Genomic DNA, 21,812 nt, shown 5'->3' on the forward strand with positions numbered 1-21,812 from the left:
ACAGCCATAGATGATAGGTAGCATTAGTAGATAGTGATTGCTTTGTCTATAAATTGTGTATACAATAAAAAAGAACAGGATTAGTTTTGTCTTATACAGGTGTAACATAACTTAGGCCTATGTTATGTCCATGCTACAGCCCCCTCTTCTACAAACAGAATGATGAAACATGATAATTGATCATGTGACGTAAACAACGAATTAGTCTTGTGACCTTGGGTTGCAATGTTTTTGAGCTCGAGGCCAACTGTTGGGCTCGAAGACGTCATCAGCTGCAGAGCTCACATGCCGTTCAACACTTAACCGTCTCACTGCTTAAGTGTCTCACTGCTTAACTGTTTCACTGCTTAAGTGTCTCACCGCTTATGTGTCTTACTGCTGTATATGTGAGTGTGCAACGCAATGGCGTTTAAAAAAGAAAATTTCGCGGGTGAAATGTAGATATATAAGTATAGTTTCATTCTGAAACATGTTTTTTTTTAAATATTTTCCTTTTCTGTTTTATTTGTCTCTATGTTTGTGTGAGAAATATGCATTTTGTATAGTTTGATTCTTAGCTAAATTCACTGTCTAGATTTTGGAAAATGTGATGGGCACTTGCACCTATTTGTAGGCCTTCTATAAATAGGGCCCTGCTGGCAACACATGCAAGACTATGATTGGCAATTGCAGTTTTACAAGTAGGACTCATAGGAATATAGGCTCTGAGAGAACACAGTACCCATCTCAATGGTAAGCCAAAATCCGTTTCTATGTTTTATGTTTTACAGTCGTTTGGTTGGAGAGATACTTGGAATGTAAAGGGCTTGTTTGACAAATAACCGCTCCTGAACGGCCTGATAGTCGATAGTATTTATAACCCTCTCATATGCTAGGACTTTGTTTGGTCAGGGAGGACATGCACCAATAACACTTCATGGTGTGTTTGGCTTTTGTTATGTTCAATATCCAGCAGGTTCTCACACAACTCAAAGTGTAACCAAATGTAATAAATGTTTCTCTTTTGGTTTTCTGCAGTTCACTCAACAAACTTCAACTCTAAACTGGAGCACTGTTATTTGTCAAGCTCTTAACTCAAGGATATTTAGACTGAAGATTATTTTCCTTTGACCTCTCTGGGAAGCTGTTTTTCTTCATAAAGTGTGCTTAAACATTTGTGATTCACTTAAAAAAACAATGACGTCCAGAAGGCCAATGACTCGTTCTTACTCGGGCAATGGAAGGACAAGCAGCTTCGAAGAGGAGGGCAGCTCTTCCAACAGAGAAAGCCGCAATACCTACCTCTCCAATGTCAGGCCTGAGAACAGGTATGGCTCCTTTTCAAGTGTAATCCATATCCGACAATATATATTCTTTCTACAGATGGTTTGATGTGAGAAACCGTATCAATAGGTTCATTGAACAGTGGTGATAGGCCTACATTATTGGGGCCAATGTCTTGTCATGGTCACATTCCACAAGCTGCACTATTCTTATAAATCATTGCGGCTAGAATCATATCAAATATGCAAACACATAAGGATATCATTTTAATTGTACAAGAAGAATTATAAAACACATTTAACTCCAACTTTAAGATACTCAAAAAAATAAATGATTGATTGAAGTTCAATTATTTTTCCTCTTTTCATTGCAAACTAACTAATAAATACAAATAAAATAAGATTGGTTTGGTTTTTCAAAAAAACATTAATTTACATTTCACCTCAGTAAACAGGGTTCCAAGCAAGATCCTTTCCCCCAAAAGGTTGTTGATTACAGTTCCTTTATTTGCCTCCTCTTTGAATAGCTATTCAAGGCATTCTCACTACAGGCCACCGAGGTAATCCATACTTTTAAAACATTGCTCCTCACTAACATCTTAACCACACGTGACGGTTTATCCCAGGAATGAACACTACACACGTTTTAACAGCGATGTAAGTCCTTGTCATGTCATGTTTCCTTGTCGTTTTATTCACTGACCGATATTGAACCCGATATTGAACCCAACGTTATGTCTTCCTGATTGTTGGATTTCTTTGTCCTCTGCAAGTAACTGCTGTATCACTTATTAACGTATCCAAATGTCAGTCTTTCCCTCCCAATTCGTGCTCAATGAACCTTAGCTGGAATGTGTTATCAGTTAGCAAAATAGGAGAATTCAAATGATGCAGAAAAGGAAACCTAATCTCTTTATTTTCCCCACAGGAGCACCTTGTGCAGTGTGATGGCACAGCTGACGGAGGACATACAGCCATCCTTTGAGAAAACGTTGAAATCAAAGGCAGTCTCCGAAAACTGCAACGTCAAGTTCACATGTGTGGTGACTGGTAGGCTCACACTTGAACCATCAACCTTTACACATTTTCAAGTCATCACTTGCATTTGTGGCTGAACGATTTCAGAATGTGTGACAGGATGTGGTTAATGAAATCTCAACACAAGCCTGTAGGCTACATAGGGGCCTGTCAACAACCCGGCATCGTTTTTTTCTTGTTTTTACCTTTACAATTCATTGCATCATTTAGACATTCTGTATGCACAGAGGCAGATGAATTGTATGTAGTGGCAAAAATAATGATGCAACTTCCACATCAAGACAGGTATTTCAACAACCCACTCAGATTTTGTTTGGCAATCCTGAGTCACAGACCATGACACAAAAGCTTCAACATCTCCATTTGAAATGATTTAATGGTGGTTTTTACGATTAAGCAATTTCTAACTAGTCATGGATAGAATTCAAGGTTGACTAAATTTTACCTTCCATCGGTTTTCCCTTAAAATTACCCCAAACCCTAGTACCGTATTCATAATAACGACCTCTTACACAATATCATAAAACTTATAGCCCTGAAAGTGTGAGGTTTATTGCATTTCATTGGGAACTTCATTGTAATGTTTATTGCAAGGAGGTGCACATTTGTCTGTCATAAGGTATCTTAATCATTACATTTTTTAATTAAGGTTACCCTGCTCCAGAACTGACATGGTACAAAGACGATATGCAAATGGACCGGTACTGTGGACTGCCGAAATATGAAATTAACCGCAATGGAAAAAACCACTCTCTGCAAATTTACAAGTATGTTAAACAACTATTTCTACTAGACAAACACCTTTATGTGTAAGATGACATTTCGTGAAAGGATAATAAGGTGATTGTGTCTTCGTTCAGCTGCACACTGGATGACGCGGCCATCTACCAGGCGTCCGCCAGCAACACTAAGGGCATCGTCTCCTGCTCAGGAGTTCTGGAGGTGGGCACCATGAGTGAGTTCCTGATCCATCAGCGCTTCTTCGCCAAGCTCAAGCAGAAGGCCGACAACAAGAAGAAGGACTTGGAGGGCAGCAAGAAGATAGAGGACGTCCCGAAAGAGCAAACAGAGAGGAGCCCTCAGCGCCCTCCCAGGAAGCGTCCAGTCCCACAGCCACCAACCAAGGAGGAACCCCCAGCTGTGGTGCCAGTTGTGGCTGCCGCCTCCGAACCCAACGGCGCCAGCGCTGACATCGAAGAAGCACCCCCTCAGACCCCCACAGCCGTTATCATTGAAAAGAAGGATGACACAGATGCTTCACCCAAGGATAATGTGGCCACAAAGAAATTAAAGATTTCCAATGGCGTGGATGGAGTTACCGCCAGCGCTAGTAGCAGTAGAGGTCATGCAATCGTCAACGGCCGCCAGAACTCTTACGATGGCGGCATCAGTTTAGCACAGTTCTTGGCCGAGACGGTCAGTGCACAGGCTGTTGAGGAGAAACAGGCGGGGAAGACTTGTGAGATGGACGCGTCTGTGCAAGGGCTCAACAAAGAAGACGAAAGAGAGAAAGAAGCCAAGTGTAAAGAGGTAAAGGAAGTCGAGAAAGTGAGCGTCCACGTACAAGAGCACGAACGGTTGAGAGTAAGTGAAACAGAATTACAAGTTGAGACAGAGAAGGAAAGAGAAAGGCAGACAGAGTTGCAGCGCCCGGTAGTCCATCGTACCCATTCGCCAGCCCCAAAAAGTCACAGGAGAGGTCACAAGGACCATGAGCACCATAATATCCAGGCTTCCCTCACCTCCGTGCTGCACTCTGTCAAGGACTTTTTCTTTGGCAAGGGCAAGAAGGACTCTCATGATCATAGAGACAATGAGGAGACAGAGGATTATAACTCTAAAACTCCACCAGCAGAAACACCACCACAAACACCACCATTGCCTCGACTAGAGGACTGCAGACCGCATCCAGAAGAGGTTGTCCCCATGGAGTCGGATGAATCGAGGGAACCTTCACGAGTCGTGGTCACAGAACCACATGTAGAGTTACGGAAGCCATTGACCGCCCAAGGAGTTGGGCCTGAAGTTATACAAAAGGAACATTTTCCAGCACCAACGCCACAATCAAACACTGGAGTTGATTCCTTTGAGCCCAGGTTTAAAGAGGTGGTGATGACAACACATGCAGAGCACAGAAGATCAGGAGAAGCAGCACCCATGTCTGTATCTCCCGTTTTCATTAAGGTAAGTTTCCTTCTATTGATTATTCTAATAAGAGACCGTGTCAGAACATACAACAGTGTTCTATAGGTTTAACCAATGAATATTGGCGTCGTAAGGTTATAACAATATGTGAACAGTAAAGAGTGAAGTTACGCACACATAAAACAGCGACAATGGGCCTTTCTGACCTGACATACATAGAAGTGGAAATACAATTATCTGTACATTCACACCCACACAATAGCAAAGTACACATGAGATGCATGATGTGTGGTTCTTATGGTTATGTGGCAGAGATAAGGATTAAACCATCCATTCTTGGGTTGGATTTGCACTTCAAAATAGGCTTCAAGACTTCGAGCAGGGCGGGGGGGGGGGGGGGGGGGGGGGGTTGAGAGAGAGTGAGCGGTAGTGGAGTTCAAAGACACATTTTGCGCAAAGGACCTCTTCACATTGAAAACATTCCTTGCTGCTCCCTCATCTTAAAATAACTTATTTCTCATCTAGAAGGGGGGGGGGGGGGGGGGGTTGGTTCCTTCTGCATGGCTGATTTGGCTGTGCCTCTACCCTCTATCTCTCTCTGTTAGAATGAGAAATGGGAGGGCCTGAGGCCTCACGCTTGGTTACTGGCTAGACTGGAACCTCCACACAGAGCTGAAGTCTACTTCACGGCAGACTAACAGACTGAAAGACTAACACCCACATAGGGTTAGGCTAGCGTGCCTTGTTGAAGAATCTCTTTGAAAAAATAAAACGTTTTTATGCAAGGATATCATAATTATTATTAAAAAATAAATAATAATATTAAATGTCTAATGTAAGGCAAATATATCCTATGGATAAACAGCTTGTTAATAAAATGAATTATTTGTTGATAACAGTTACAGAATGTTGACTGGTATTATGTTCTGTTATTACAAATCTGATTCTTTAACGATGCAGTTTGAAATCAAAACGTAATCATAATTGTGCAGTTTAATATGATTCTCAAAGTTGCATCTCATCATTTTAATTCCATTACAATCCTGAGGTGGTATTTATTTGACACCTCACTATCTTCATTCATTTCAAGTTAACATTTAATATTTCTACACCGTGCAAAAATAAGAAGCATTGGCAATTGAGCACCTAGACCTATTGCCCAAACCAGGGCAACACTAACTGATTGTTTTTGTTTGAATATCTTTCCCCATGGACACATGAAACCACAACTTTCCCTATAATTGTAAATCAGGAAATACTCTCTTAAATACTCTCTTGATACGTTGAGAAGGAAGTGTTTGCAGACTGGAGTGGAACTTCCGTTTAGACAGCTCGCTATGGTTTTGGACAGAAGTCCACTTTTAGACAGAACGTGACACCGTTTCACATCCATTGCGTTTGGCATCCTCATTTTTCTTGGTAGTTACTTTAATCCAATCATGTTGTCACGAGTCTGTGTGCAGTTCCCCTCTTCTGGGGTACGCTACCTATTGACCCTGGCAGTTAAACTTGACCAGTACAGAATGTGAATGACGCATGTAAACATGTTATGCATACCCAAAAACCTGCATTCAATTACATATACACCTAGTTCAATGGAAAATGATCTTTGTTTTACTTTGTATTGCTAGATAAGTGAAAGTCCAATTCACGGTCCACACGTTATGTGTGAGTCACACACGTGGAATGAGTTTAGCTGCCTTGCCTAACACAACAATAACTTTTTCAGTTGCTTAATTATTTGAATTCCAACGAATCCTTCTATAAACAATACACCTGCTTCATTATGGGGGAATTCCCCTGTCATGGTTTGACATCGGGGGTACAGCAGCAAGAATTTCCTTCTCACTTGGTTTCCCCAAACCGGTTTCTTCAAACTTAACAGACTTTGCAATGTTCTAGATGTTAAGTGTATGTTCACTTTCAGCTACCTTAAATATGAGATATAGGTTAGTGCTCAGGTATCTTGACAGGTCATAAACATATAAACATCGTCAGATATGTACTTCATTACAAACAATGATGTATGTCCCTGAAAGGCTGAACATATAAATACAATATATTGCATTAAATAAACTGAAGTAAAAGATTTGGTCTTTCAAATGATTGATTTTTGATCGATTTCTCTTTGATTGACTTCAGTCTTGAGTCACTGATGTCCCCTAATCTTAGGTTGTGGTTGATGAATATACGCCTCAAATACAAGTGATAATAAATGTATTACACTGGCTGACCTATCGTTTTTGAATAGGTTGCTCAGCTAAAAGTATTTACTAATGCAGTACGTTAGCATTCATTCTTGCATTAAAAATACTAACAAATTATGAGTAGGCAATAATAAATTATTATATGTGTATTACCAATATAATCTCTGATATAATTAACCCTATCATAAGATATAATTAAAAGGCTTTATTTGAATGACCATGCAATTGAAGCTCATTTAATCCCTTTTGATTGTTTTTTTGTAGGAAAAAGAAAAACTTCCCCAGAAATCATGGATCACGGAAGAGTTCGCTTTAACCCAGAAGATCTCAACTGTCCCTTTGCCAGTACCAACAGTTGAAACCCAGATTGCACCTACGAGAGTTCTCCCGAGCTCACCTGACACCCAAACCCGGGCCTGTGGCGAGGCCTCCACCCCTGCAACACTGAGTTACCGTACGGTAGAAAGTGCGCCTCTCGGTTCCATCAATGAAACGGTCCCCTGCTACCTCAAAGCAGCAGGGGACCAACTTCTTCATGCTGACGCCACTGTGGAGACAGGCCCCTCGGAGCCCCAGGACCATCCCCCTCCTAACTATCCACTGATGAGCCAGACGGTCCAGGAACAAGCAGAGATTCAAATGAATGAAACCCGGATGGATACTGCTTTGTCAGCGCCTTCTTTGGAAGAGCAATCAGTGTTTGATTCCGCATTTATGAATCAAGTTCCTATTCCTATTATCATCGTACAGGCAGACAAAATGGTGTCAGAGAGCATGGAAGTGAATAATACTCCACTTATTCAGACTGCAAACATTGGTGATCTTTCTACTGTCAACACAGTAGACATCTCTGAGAAGGGGGACTTCAAGATGCAAGAGGGAGGCCTTCCAGATGGGTCCGATAGCACACCGGCCTTTAATCTCAGTGTGACTCCCACACCGGTGTTGGAACAAAATGAAGACATAGTTCCATTACAGGAGCACCTCAGTTCTGCTTTTGACCAAAAACATGAAGTAAATGCTAATCTAGAACCGGAAGAGCTGCCTCTGTCGGAAATCGCTGAAAAAACAAGGGAGACACAGGGTAATGTGGGGCTTACCCTAATTATTGAGTCAGAGTCTAAAAGGGGAAAGGAGGGAGAGGTGCAAGATTTGAATGAACCACAAAGCCTCCTTGTGGCCCGGGATGAGGAAGAAACTGTCAGGTTATCAGAGTCAGCCATTGTTGTGGGCCATCCAGACGACACTGGGAGCCGGTTGTTTTTGGAGAACAATACAGAAAGTGAACCCTCAAATTCTACTTCGGAGGACACCACAGATATTAAAGTCATTATCCCAGAAAATGTGGCAAATGAAAAGAGTAATAAAACAGGTGATGAAGTTAAAGAACCTGAGATCAAAAAGACATTGCTGCCATTAATTACTTTGACATCAATAAGAAATCCTCAGATTTTGCAAAATGACCGCAACGCTGATATTTCAATAACAATAATAAAAGAGAAAGACATTCTTGTTTCAAAGATGGACAGTTTATTACCCAAGGAGACAAGTCTTCTGAATGAGGACGACAAGCCACCAGCAGACAAAACACAGGAAGGTGTGCAACTTCATGCCCAGACTGAAATACAACTCGTAGAACCGCACCGCAGTGAGCACACGGTCACGTTGGTATCCATTCCTGTTATAAATGTTTCATGTACGGATGAAAACCAACTCACGGTGGATGTACCTGTCTGTGTACCTGAAACAGACCAAGTCTTCAATGCACCTGTCATTGAAGACCCCAAGATACCTCTGTTGGTGGTGCCACCCATATCCATTATTTGTAATGATATTCCTGTTGAAAGCATTTCCGTGCCATCTCAACAAATGTACACAGTGACAGGACCCTACCAGGGGGGTGAAACCCATGTTGAAAGCCTTATCGCGCTTGAATCTCCCAGTCAGGCGCATGTGTTGAATGGGGCACAGACACCAGCTGGTGTGACAGCTAATACGCATTCCCTGATCAAAACAACGGAAGCCGTTGGTGACGCTGTAACCCACAAGAAGAAACCAATGAAGCAGGGAGAAAAAGAGCCAGATGCCCCTGGGTCAGAACCCGCTAAGGACCGTCCTCTCCAGCCAGACAAACTCCCCGTGGAGAGGCTGGATGTCCAGCCCCAGCCGACACCAGCCTTGAGCCCGGCTAGCCTTCGCCGGTTCCTCTCTCGAGCTGGTCCCCGCTCCGACTCCCCCACTGCGTTGGCCGTCCCTGCCATCACCGTAGGGGACTCCCAGAGTGACAAGACAGGGGAGGAGCTGAGCGGAGGATCCACGCCGACCTCGTCCCTCTCCTGTGAGAGCAGCCCGCGGCTCAAGCGCAGAGATAGTATGTCGCTCATCCGATCGGCCACCCCAGAGGAGCTGGCCTCTGGTGCACGCCGCAAAATCTTTGTGCCGAGGTCGAAGGGAGAAGATGGAGGAGAGGGGGCTGGACTCGCGGTCCTGGGGGTTGCTGAGGCCCCCTACATGTCCCCCGGCCAGGCTCGGAGGGCTGCTCTCCTTCAGTCTCCTGCCGGACAAAATATCCCAGGGGTCGCTGAGGCAGTGACAAGGAGGGAGAGCCCCTTCATGTCCCCCGGCCAGGCTAGGAGGGCTTCTCTCCTACAGGCTCCTACTGTTCAAAATACCCCAGGGGTACCTGATGCCCTGGTGAAGAGGGAGACCCCCTTCATGTCCCCCGGCCAAGCCAGGAGGGCCGCTCTTCTTCAGGCTCCTACCGGACAAAATTCTCCAGGGGTTCCTGAGGCTGTGTCGAGGAGGGAGAGCCCCTACATGTCCCCCAGCCAGGGTAGGAGGACCGCCCTCCTGCAGGCTCCTACCGGACAAAATACCCCGCCGCTGGAGAGGCGGTCTCCGATGCTGAACCGCCGCAGGGCCATGCTGGAGGTGCCAAAGGTGGTGGAGGAGAAGCCTGCAGAGGAGCCGGACAGCAGCAAGTCAGAGGAGAAGCCCGCGGAGAAGGAAAAGCTGGACCCTTTCAAAGGTAAACAAAATAAAATACTATTTGATTCATCATAATTACAAAATGCATTTTGTCTTTATTTATTATGTATTTATTATTTATTATGTATCATTTATTTTGTATGCATTTCAGTTACAAACTGACATGCCATTAGGGTGTTTTCCTAGAAACATTCCATCCAAATACCATCACACCAGAGGGGGACAGTTTGATCATCTAACAGTCTGGTCTTCTAACAGTTAGATGATCAAAATGCTGATTCGTCATCATCAAATATTTGATCATAGTTCATCTAACAGTTATATTGTAACTGTAAGATGAACTATGATCAAACTGCTGACTGGTGTGATGATATTGAGATGGAATGTTTCTAGTAAAGACTCAAAGTTTCCTTAGCCCCACCCACTCCCCTGTGATCGGTGCACGTCATTGAGAGGAATTGCCAACATAAGATAGTCAAGAACCGCAGTACCAGTGGATCTTGCCCTTGTCCTCTGCCCCCCGTCCCCCCCGCCCCCGTCCCCAGCCCCACAGGTGATCCGCAAGATCAGGGGGGAGCCGTTCCCCGACGCCTCGGGACATCTGAAGCTGTGGTGCCAGTTCTTCAACATCCTCAGTGACTCCACTGTCAAGTGGTACAGAGACGAAGTGGAGATACTGGAGGTCCAAAGAAGGTACCCGTGCTACGATGTCCACAACAAGGCACAGACTACCCCCCCACCCCGCACAGACCTTTTATCTGTGGATCCCCAAATCCTCATCCTCACCGTGTAACTAAGGTTGAGTTAATGCTAAGTGGGTCACAGGGCATTCCCCCGCCTGGTCCCTCAGTTGAGCTCTCTGTTGAGCAGGGGATCTCATGTGACCCTGAAGCACACAGCTGTGACACACAGAGGTGACGCTCCCACCAGACACAGACACTGTAAGCTGATACACTGTTTCAACATCTCCAGGGGGCAGGGGAGGGGGGGAGGCATTTAAAGTCTATATATGTGACATTAGTTACTGTGTCAGCAGGATGTTGTCCCTCCGACAGTCACGCAAGCCACAGTGCAACGTTGCTCTACAGTGACCTCTTGTGGGTCAATGTTGTTTTTCTAATGGTTTTCTAATGTCTTTTTAAGTGGAGGAGATGAGAGCCAAGTAGCTCTGGCTATTGTCCAGGCGTCCAGCCCAGACTGCGGAGTATATGGTTGCACCATCAAGAACGAATATGGGACTGACACCACTGACTTCCTGCTCAGCATGGACAGTAAGAACCCCATAGTGATCTCCCAGATTTCACCTCAAATCCCTCATGACTATTCATTCACACTCCTGACCGTGTGTTTGTTGTTTCTCTGTTTTACAGTCTTATCTGATATGTTACTGAAAGACGATTTGGAAGGTAATCTATCAGTTTTTTATCAGTTACTTAGCAGTTAATCGTTTTATAGCATGTCATTTATGAGCAGGAAGGGTTAGGTTTGCCTTAGCAGACAGGTAGACTGCAGACATTGGGGTTCGAACACGTTGGCTGGAACACCCTGTCCACGTCCTTTCCTTAATAGTTGCTTTTCTTCTCTCTCTCTCTCTCTCTCTCTCTCTCTCTCTCTCTCTCTCTCTCTCTCTCTCTCTCTCTCTCTCTCTCTCTCTCTCTCTCTCTCTCTCTCTCTCTCTCTCTCTCTCTTTGATGAACACATCTCAGTCATGTTGTTACCCATGATGCAGTTTGGGTGGGCTGTGGTGGGGGGAATTGAACATGGGCTCTGTGACACACCCCAACGGAAACCGTGCACGTGTGATGTGCTTTCATTGTGCGGCTCCAGTTGGGGAGGAGGTAGAGATGACCCCGCTAAGGTTCACCAAAGGCCTGGCCGACGTCAGCTGCTGGGGCGACAAGTTCTTTGGACGCATCATGACAAAGGTGTCTCACATGGGGGAGGGCTGTGCACACAAGGCCTGCAGGATAAAGGTCATCTACGGCCTGGATCCCGTCTTTGAGTCTGGGAGCACCTGCATTATGAAGGTCCAAAGTCCCATCCCTTATGAGACCAAGGAGGAGCGTAACCTTGCAGAGAGAAACCTAGAAATGACTAAGCAAGTGAGTTGTGTGGTTTAACGTGAGCATGAATACATTATCCCATGACATTAAACCAGATCCCAATTCATGCATAATATATTATATCCTTGTTATTAACTCATAATTGTAAATATCTCCTTATTTTGTCTTGCCAGGAATGCAAAATTCAAAACATGATTCGGGAATACTGTAAAATATTTGCAGCCGAAGCAAGAGTCATTGAGAACTTTGGCTTTTCACTAGAGTGAGTATCACAGACTTGAAGCTAAGAATAAAACAAAACCTTTATATCCTACACAAGTGGAGGCGGCTGTTGACTGCTGGTGGGCCTTTCTCCCTACACAGAGTCCTGCCTCAGTACCTGATGTACCGGCCGGCTAACACCGTGCCGTACGCCACGGTGGAGACGGACCTGCCGGGGGTCTTCCTCAAGTACTGCCACATGGACACCAAGGGCCGGCTCATCACCAGGACCAGCTCGGAGGTGGAGCAGAAGTGCTGCACCTTCCAGCATTGGATCCACCAGTGGACCCACGGAAACTTACTGGTCACCAATCTACAGGGTGAGTTTCATCGGTTATATAAGGTCAACACAAATTACTATTTATAACCTTACTATATTCCAACCATTATACTTCCTACTATCATTAGTCAATATTAGTCAATTATTATTATTAGCAGTGGTGTTATAAGTGGTGGTAGTAGTAGTATTGTTGTTATTAGTATAAACTTTAGAATCAACTGCATTTTCTTTCTTTTAAAGGTGTGGAAACAAAGCTCACCAACATCAGAGTTGCGACCAAGTCAAAGGGGTGTGTATTCGCACAGATGGATGCTAATGTGTTTGAGCTGCACAAGTTGACTTCCACCATGGGCTGATCGAATGGCCTTGTGTGTTTCAGGTATCAAGGCCTTACGGAGCAAGGCTCACCGGAGCTCCTGGAGCAGTTTGCGGCCCAGCATCAGTGTAACTACTACTGTGGTCTTCTGGGCCTGCGTTCCCTGAAGGCAGCGGACAGTCTTCAGCAGCCCAGCAAGATAAAGGGCTCCAGAAGCCCGCTGTTGCAGCGCAAGCTGAGCACGAGCTCAAGCCCCGTACTGCAGCGCAGAGGGGTCCCTAGCCCCCTAACGTCCAGAAAGGCCACCGCTAGTCCAAAGGTGCCAAGGAAGGCTCCGGGGACCGAGGAAAATAACCCAACCGCCAAAGCAAACCCTGAGGGAACCTCTGAAACGGTCCTTAAGAGTTAGAAAGGGGGGTCCTGGTGAGACATCAAACTAACTTTTCTCCATGTTCAATGAATTTTGTTCACGGATGGCTCTTCTAAATATAAAAATAGCAACAACCGTTTTGGTCAGTGGTACAGAGTGAACATCATTAACATTGATATGATATTAGATACTTTGTTAAGTGGTTATGTAGGGGAGCACAGGCCATTGAAGGGCTGGGTTTACCCTATTATGTAAAGTACTGTAAATGTCTCATTTACCGTCATCAGCATGTCCTTTATTGGAGCTACACTGGTCTCCCGCCCCTTACCTTCCACATGCACTGCTGAGATAATGTTTTCTTGGGATGTTTTAAGGTACAAGGGTCACAACCTACAGATCCCAATTTGCTCATATTTTTAATATTTTAAACACCTTCATCCTTTCATTTACTTTTGAGGCTTGGAGCCGGGAAAATTGTTTGAACACAATTTCAACACAGCTTTAATAAGATGTTTCAAGGTTAAATGTGACAAGCTGAGTAGGCCTACTCTGTAACACATTTAGTTTCTATGTTTGTAGACATTCTTTTGGTTAAAGATTATCTGTAATGCTGCAGTTTTAGCCTACTCTGAGTACGGCATTACAAGATCATTTATATTTCTGGTTCACATGTTGCCACCTCATTGTTCTCGTTTTTAAGTAATATGATTAAGTTGTATTGGTTACAGAACAGTTGTGTATGGTAAGCAGTCTATCGATAGACAATCTTATGGAGGAATGGGAGTAGTTGCGTTAATAAGCAATTAGCGTTGATAAGGAGGACCTTAATGAGGAAGTAAATGAGTCATGAAGTCCACTTGTCGCAATCCTTGTTGACTTTCAAACACACATGCAAGGAGGGCTTGTAAGGAGAGCGTTCCATTCATGCCTTTTTGTATTGTTGTAATTTTGTATAATTATCTGAATTGTTACTGCTGAACTCAATGCCAGCACAACATTATTTTTGCTATATAAAGAGAAACAAAGAAAGAGAGAAAGAAGAACGAAAGAATAAAGGAAAAAAGGTACTGATGCAAAAAGGATTTCCGTTCGGCATGATTCACTTTCAGACACTTTCAAAAACGGTGTCATTGAAACCATGCATATCGATGTGTCAAAGTTTCAGAAAGAGTCTGACAAGGATAGGTTGTAAGTGAAGAAACAAACAGGTGACTGAAGTAATTAAAAGAAGCGTGAAAGGAATGTGTGTTTACAGAGTGGTTAATGTTCATTGACCACACTTTGGCCTGTCTCAGTTTATTTTGTAAGAATAAAAGTTTTAAAACATAATCAAACTCAACATTATTGTGTTCCAACATTATACGATTCCAAGTTGTTTTTATATCTGTGTTTATTTTAAAAAGTTTTCATACATGCACAATGTACATAAAGAAAGACAAGTTGGAACTTTAAAAAAATATAGAATATCTTAATTTAAAACTTATTATTTCTCAGAAATGTGATTATTTCTCAAATAAATGAATTTACCCTTAACCACAGATTAAAGAAAAATCCGCCATAGAAAATCCAAGACAAGATACATTTCATTTTATAGAACAAATTTTAAAGGGTAAACACACAGGCAATAAGGACATTTGTAAAAACAGCAAAAGAAGATAAACAAAATATTTGAGGTCCCCGGTACTATTTACATATTTGCGCCTCATAAATTCCACAACACTGAGTAAAATACTGAGTGGCGTTGGTAACTGCAGTCCAAGACCCAATGAATGTGATATTTCCATTGTTTACAGTGCTGAAAGAGAAATGTGTTTTACATTAGAATGGACTGATCATGTCTCTAATAATAATATTTATATAATTGATGTATATTGCACATTTTGTGTATATTATATAAATATTATAATTATTTAGTAGATTCAAAATAAAATGTCTAAATCTAAATGACTGATCCAGCTTTTTTTTCCTGACTGACGTACCTTGCGTAGAGGTCACTGCAGCATGTTTGAATGTTCCCCTCCGTCCCATTGAACACAGATGTTCTGAAGATGCTCAGGCAGTCCAGAGGAGGAACAAAGAGGACCCCTTAGATAGAGAGTTACAGTCGCTGTTAACCTGTGTCATATCAACAAAAAATGTGGTCAGCCTGGAAAATGGAAGGAATTTTGAATGGCTTACCTGCAACGCAAGCATTGATAAATGATGCACAGGTCCCAGCGAATAGTGCTCTGACTACCAAAGCTGCTATAACTTGTTTTTTGGCTGGGCATATGGATGCTTTGAATCGAGAAATGTCGGTTAGATTCAAAACAATTAAATAACTGTAAATGTGACGATCAGACAAGTCAGTGGTGTAAAGGTTAAAGGTTATACAGACCCAGGCCTCCCATCACCATGCCCATTGAGCTAATATTGGCAAATCCACAGAGGGCGTACGTGCTGATAATTTCCGATCGGACCTTTAATGGACACAACCAAGAGAGTGTATAAAAAAATTCACCCATTTTACAATGACAGCTGCATGACACTATGCCGGCAAAACTAACACTAGCACTGGCAATGCACCCAGTAAATTAAGACTACAAAAAGACAACAACAAAAAAGGTCCACTCACAGAGATCCACTGTCTTACTCCATCAATCACTTCATCAAGTCCTTCGACCCGATTAGTTTTCATTTCGGACAATTTCTCATAGGCCAGGAACTCGTTCAGAAAGAGCTTGGTGCCGAGCAGCTCTGCGACCGTGAAAGACTCTTCGTAAGGTATCCCCATCATGAAGGCGAAGGGCATGAACAAGTAGGAGCAGATGAGCTGCAGGTAGAAGACAACCCCAATAAACCATACATGTTTCCGTTCATTTCATAATATACAGATCTGTGCTACAGAACGCAGCATGAGCCCAAAGTAAATGTCCAGAGAACACACCTGGAAGGAGACATAAGGATATCCAACCATGCCGCCCAGCCATCTTAAAATGGCATTAATGAACTCCAGGATAGCAAGGAAGGATATAAGATTCACCACAATGTTAGCGACTAGACCTATGCTTGCAGACGCTCCATTGCTCGCAGCTTCCAGAACATTACGGTCCTCCCTGTGGGATTCAAAATAAACCTTTTTAAACAAACCAAATACAAGGTACAAGAGGTATTTCAGGAAATGACATAGACGTACCCGGACAACAGCACAATGTCCTCGTCTGACTTTTGGACTTTCTTTGTCTCGGGGTACGAGAGCTTTGAGATGGCTAGAGCACACGGTGCAGCCATCACTGAGGCGGATATCAGAGAGGACGCGTCAATCTGTATGGATATGGGTTAAACATCAAATCAGGGACCAAAACCAATAGCTAGGCGGGAGCAGAAAGTCAGCAGCACTTACACCAAAGGAGATGAACGCCCCCATTACACTGCCTGCAATGGTGGCAAATCCTCCAGTCATGACAGCGTGGATCTCTGATTCGGTCATGTCCTTTAAGTAAGGACGGATCAACAGTGGTGCCTCTGTCTAATGGAAATAAAGAGGTTGATACAATACACAACAAATAGGTACAATTGTTCTATTCTAATGTGGACTAACCATTCATAACAACATTTTCTTCAAAAAGCTTCTCTACACAATAAATGTGAAGCTTGACTCCTTTTGAAACAAATGTCACAGATTAGTCAGCGAGATAAAGAAAACAAACGGTAGCTTGTATACCTGTCCAATGAATATGTTGCCAGCCACGCTTAATGTCTCTGTGGCTGTGGTTCCCAATGTTAGCTGCATAACCCATGAGATCTATAGGTGGACCAAAACACAAATCTTCAATAACTCATAGACGTTATTGAAGATATAGATGTGTTTTGGATTGGAATCTGCCTGGCTGCATTACCTTAACGATGAGCCACTGCATCAGCCCAAGGTAGTACAGGACTGACACCACACTGCTGAAGAACACCACAATGGGCAACGCCTGTGGAAAAAAATGGAACCAACTGTGTTAATAATCTAGCCAGGAATGATACAGGCCAAATAATCACCACATACTCACTTGAAATGCAAAAATATCCGATATCAGCTCTCCGAACACGAATGATGATCCCGCTTTTGTGTAGTTGAGGAATATCTGCAATAGTGAGACAGATTAAATATGTTAATGTACAGAAATGTTGGCATAATACATTTCATTTCTTTGTATCTTCATTTACACGTTCATATTATTCCACTGAATATTGTTAAAAAATATATAAACATTTAAGCTGAGGACGCCTCAATGAGTCAGCTAGGAGGTCTATCAAGGTTGTTAAAAAGGCAAGGAGGTAAAATGTGAAAAGGTGCTATAAAAAATGCAATTAGGGCTGAGAGCCATAAAACGTCTGAAGGTAAGTTTTTGGTCATTCTCATTGCATCATGATAGCATATCCTTATTACCAAGATAAGACAACCGTGTTACCTGCACTTGATCCCCAAGCCATTTGAAAGCAATCAGCCCTGGTTCTGATCTGATCACAAACAGGCCAATACAGAATTGCATGCCCAGTCCCCAGAGCACAGGTCTCCATGACACCTTCAACAATCAAAGGATAAGTCGGATTCAAATCATTAGTAAACATAAGCATGACAGCATCTGTTTTCTTTAGCGAATGATTCACAACACCAAATGTAGTCCAAAGTCTACGGGAAAGCATTCCCCCAGACAGCTTGGAAGCTATGAGCAAATCATGTGGGGACACACACACAAAAAAACACACAAATAAACACACACACAAACACATAGGCAGTGCACACAGCATATATGCCTATTTTGATTTGAAACGAAATTCAAGGATCATTTAAAAAATACTGACAGCTGGGCGATTTGCTGAGAAGATGTATGAAAGCAGGACAAACACGCAGATGCCTGCAAAGGAAATCAGTTGCTCGGGTCGTTGACTTGTGTCCAGAGCGAGCCAGACAATCAGCAAGACCACGGCGGACGCGATGAAAACCCTGCGGAGGACGTGACAGAGTCAATAGAGAGTCAAACCACCACCTGCAGTATACAAAGTACAAATAGATCACATCCACGTGCCATTTGATCCATCTCAAGTTCTTCTGGAAAAGACTGACGGTGGGCGCCAAACATCGCTGAAAGCTGTCTCCCTTGTATTTTTTCAACAAATCATATGCTTTGGATGCAACTGCCAAACATGTCAAGACTACAAGACCAATGGATCGCTCAAAGTTCATCACACAGGCAGCGATGAAGAACGCCACGAAACCTGTGTGGGACAAAACAACAGTTTTACTCAAAAACGGAACTAAAGTATGGCTTGGCAAAGTTTTTAACTTCTATGTTGAAATCATTTGAAATACATAAATGAAATTATTAATTAGACATCACATACATATGTACAGGCTTTTACAGTAGGTTGAAGAAGTTTCAGATTAAAATTGTTAAATATATGGAAATCTATGAAAGGGATTACCTGCTCCAAGTATGCCAAGCCCAATGTGTTTAAAAGTTTTTGAGTGTGCATTGATGTAATTCTCTGTGGCATTTAGAGGATTGCCAGTCCTGCTGTATGCATAACAAAATAGACATTAGTTCCATACTGAACGGTAAAGAGTAACTTGCAAACTGTTGATCAGGTGGATGCCAAAAAAAATTGAGATAAATGATTGCATTATGTTGTCATACATGGACTGAAGAAAATTGATTAGGATTTGTGTGTCAATTTTTTTTAAATTACGTTTGGGTATCGAATTCGATTTAGATAATTTGCCATATTTGACTAAAAACAAAAAAGAGAAGTTTGCATTTGTTTGTGTTACAGCACAATATGCCATTGTTTGATTAAGCACAAGTAGACTTCAGTTATGCAATTGCCTACATTTTCTGCAATCCAAATCTTTTTCCAGACGTCTTTTCCGAACTGGCTGGTTCCTCCTGGTAGGCCATATTTACATCTTGCAAATCTATCTCAAATCCTTGATTGACCACTCCATCCTTCAGTTCGCCCTCGCCCCCCCTTTGTCTGTTTGCTTTAGCTGAAAAAGAAAAGCGTCACCCTGAAACACCGTGCAGCGTATACACCGCAAAGCTTGCCAAACAGGCCTTTTAAATCGTTTTTTGCGATCAGTGCACCCTGAAATAACCATACACATTTATTTCTTACTATTTTGAGCATACATATACCATTTAAAAAAGGAGAAGACGAGTTGTTGAGGAATGCAAAATGTCTTACCCATTGTGCTTCCTGCTAGTCAATGGGAGTAATGTGGGGTATTTAAATGCTGGCCAGAGGATACTCTGCCCTCTGACTACGTGTGTTCGTCAACATGATCATAAATATGATTCAGCAATCATCAGAAATCAAAGCATTTTTTTCAGGAGGCCTAACGTTTTAAACATTAAAAGGGGTGCGTTATGCACATTTACGGCACTACATCATCATTACTCAGGAATTCATTAAGGAAGTTTATCTACATTTTATTATCTGGGTAGCAGCTGCTCCGGGACTATAAATTCCGAAAAAGTGATACACGTTCTCCTGTTGGTGTGTGTCTGTGGGCGTGGGCGTGGGCGTGTGCGTGTGCGTGTGTGTGTGTGCGTGTGTGCGTGTGTGTGTGTGTGTGTGTGTGTGTGTGTGTGTGTGTGTGTGTGTGTGTGTGTGTGTGTGTGCGTGTGTGCGTGCGTGGGTGTGTGCGTGTGTGCGTGCAAAGTTATTTTGTCATTTTGGGGGGGGGGGCACCGGCCCTGGGTTTCTTAATTGTGGTTACACAATTAAGAAAAAACACAACGGTGGGCCTCTTCATCACTAATTAATATATTGTTATAATTCAATAATGTAATTTTCTTTCCTGGTGCCCCCCCCCCCAGGTAGGCGGTGCCCTCAGCTTTAATGACGATCGATCAAACATGCACTCCTTATTCCAAATAATTTTTACAGTGGACCTCATGTTTGAAATGTATGTGATAGAAAACGATACAAGCGGCGTATTGATCTACTGTGCTCAGTCAGCAGCAAGTAGAACCGACAAGTCAGCGGGCAATATGCCGGATTAATGCATCCCTCCCAGCGAATCAGAATCGAGCATTCTTAAATGAAGTAGAATAAATAAAAAATAATGTACCCGACCCGCTCATTTAAAAATATGCTCTTGATTAGCTTAATCTTGATATGCTCTTGATTAGCTTAATCATAGCCTTACTTGAAACTGACCTCCCTGAGTCATATGCATTTAAGAAAAGAAGCCTATTACAATTTTACAATGGCATGTAATGCATACAGCAGTTTAACATGGGGAACCTGCTTAAATTTAGCCTACTTAATCCCTTTATACCTTTAACAAAAAGACTGCAGATTAATAATTCAAAGAATTAAAGACAGCAGGTTAATAATTCAAACAATTTTATTGAATACATATTGTTATTGATCGCATGCTGCATGTTTTTGAATTTTGGAAGCTATGAATTTTTTCGATGAATTCACAGAATTATTGTCTAGCATCTCCACAGAATTTGACTGTCTAGTTATAACTGGTGACTTCAATTTTCATACTGATGATTTGAATGACAAGTGTGCAAAAAAACTTTTTACCATTTTGGACACATTTGAACTGTCTCAACATGTGAAAGAGGCTACTCATTGTAAGGGGCACACTCTAGACCTGGTTATCACAAAGGGCCTCAATGTTTCTGATCTCTCTGTGACTGATCCTTCCTTGTCTGACCACTTTTGTGTTTTCTTTAACATATCTTTTATTCCCGACATACAGACAAAATCAAACACTGTCAAAAAACGGTATATCAATGAAGATTCTAATGTACTTTTTAAAAAGGCCATCTCCTTGCTACCACCTCTAAACCCATGTTCTGCTGATGATCTTGTAGAAAACTTTAATTTGAAAATTTTGAAAGTCATAGATGTCATTGCACCTTATAAGGTTAAAACGATTTCTGGAAAGCAAAAGGCACCCTGGAGAAAAGCTGCTTCTGTAACAGCACAGAAAAAGGAATGCAGGAAGGTTGAACGCATCTGGCATAAAACAAAACTTCATATTCACCATGATATCTATAAAGAAAGCCTCCGTGCCTACAATTTAGACTTAAAAAATGCTAGAGAAACATTTTTCTCCAATATCATTAAAACCAACACTAATAATGCAAAAACCCTATTTGCAACTGTTGACAGACTGACCAACCCCCCAACAGAAATTCCACCTGATCTCCATTCCACGCAGAAATGCAATGAGTTTGCAGCTTTTTATATTGATAAAATTGAAGGTATCAGACGCGCCATCAATATCTCCACGTCAAACAAAAATGTTGGACTACCACCCTGTTCAGGCAAAAATTACGTGGCAAGGATGGCATGCTTTAATGTTATAGACTCTCAAAATCTTGTGGAAACTGTGACACAACTAAAGCCATCCACCTGTTGCCTTGATACTATACCTACCAACCTCTTTAAGAATTTTTTCGACTGCCTAGCAGTAGACATATTGCAGATAGTTAACAACTCTCTCCGGTCAGGCAAGTTCCCAAAAGCTTTGAAAACTGCAGTTATTAAACCCCTTTTAAAAAAGCGGAGCCTAGATGCCTCTATTATTAACAACTACAGACCAATATCAAATCTACCCTTCATAAGTAAAATCATTGAGAAAGTTGTCCTCCAGCAACTAAATCACTTCCTGGCATCAACTGGTTGCTATGACACCTTCCAATCAGGATTTCGACCCCTGCACAGCACTGAGACCGCCCTTATTAAAGTTGTAAACGACATCCGTCTTAACACAGACTCTGGCAAAACCTCAATACTAATGCTACTTGACCTCAGTGCTGCATTCGACACTGTAGACCATACATTACTTCTGGAAAGGTTAGAAAACTGGGTGGGGCTTTCAGGCACTG

At 42.5% G+C, this 21,812-nt stretch overlaps 2 protein-coding genes across 5 annotated transcripts; one reads left to right on the forward strand and one right to left on the reverse strand.

Moving 5' to 3' along the window:
* Nucleotides 1-581: 581 nt before the first annotated feature.
* On the forward strand, nucleotides 582-14,172 carry alpk3a (alpha-kinase 3a). 3 transcript variants are annotated; one of them, XM_030366388.1, is made up of 15 exons: nucleotides 582-732; nucleotides 1,018-1,307; nucleotides 1,790-1,822; nucleotides 2,191-2,312; nucleotides 2,950-3,067; nucleotides 3,161-4,484; nucleotides 6,917-9,680; nucleotides 10,186-10,333; nucleotides 10,784-10,911; nucleotides 11,011-11,046; nucleotides 11,468-11,742; nucleotides 11,877-11,965; nucleotides 12,067-12,284; nucleotides 12,485-12,533; nucleotides 12,624-14,172. In XM_030366388.1, the coding sequence occupies exons 2-15, from the start codon at nucleotides 1,177-1,179 to the stop codon at nucleotides 12,967-12,969; spliced, it is 5,781 nt and encodes a 1,926-aa protein (XP_030222248.1). In that variant the 5' UTR covers nucleotides 582-732; nucleotides 1,018-1,176; the 3' UTR covers nucleotides 12,970-14,172. The 3 variants fall into 3 exon arrangements, with proteins under 3 accessions (XP_030222248.1, XP_030222250.1, XP_030222249.1); XM_030366389.1 differs by lacking the exon at nucleotides 582-732 and adding an exon at nucleotides 744-919; XM_030366390.1 differs by lacking the exon at nucleotides 1,790-1,822 and having other exon boundaries at nucleotides 583-732.
* A 130-nt stretch (nucleotides 14,173-14,302) lies between these two features.
* On the reverse strand, nucleotides 14,303-19,504 carry slc28a1 (solute carrier family 28 member 1). Of its 2 annotated transcripts, none has more exons than XM_030366392.1 (17): nucleotides 19,144-19,504; nucleotides 18,790-18,946; nucleotides 18,385-18,473; nucleotides 17,988-18,177; nucleotides 17,764-17,905; nucleotides 17,370-17,483; nucleotides 16,968-17,042; nucleotides 16,809-16,889; nucleotides 16,634-16,714; nucleotides 16,313-16,438; nucleotides 16,106-16,233; nucleotides 15,857-16,025; nucleotides 15,545-15,742; nucleotides 15,308-15,389; nucleotides 15,109-15,207; nucleotides 14,910-15,015; nucleotides 14,303-14,725 (listed from the first exon to the last, which is right to left on the reverse strand). In XM_030366392.1, exons 1-17 carry the CDS (start codon nucleotides 19,145-19,147, stop codon nucleotides 14,614-14,616), a joined length of 1,953 nt encoding a protein of 650 aa, XP_030222252.1. In that variant the 5' UTR covers nucleotides 19,148-19,504; the 3' UTR covers nucleotides 14,303-14,613. The 2 variants fall into 2 exon arrangements, with proteins under 2 accessions (XP_030222252.1, XP_030222251.1); XM_030366391.1 differs by having other exon boundaries at nucleotides 18,385-18,476; nucleotides 19,144-19,503.
* Between the last annotated feature and the right edge of the window lie 2,308 nt (nucleotides 19,505-21,812).

This window comes from Gadus morhua, chromosome 9 (assembly GCF_902167405.1).
Source record: "Gadus morhua chromosome 9, gadMor3.0, whole genome shotgun sequence".
Classification (NCBI taxonomy): Eukaryota; Metazoa; Chordata; class Actinopteri; order Gadiformes; family Gadidae; genus Gadus; species Gadus morhua.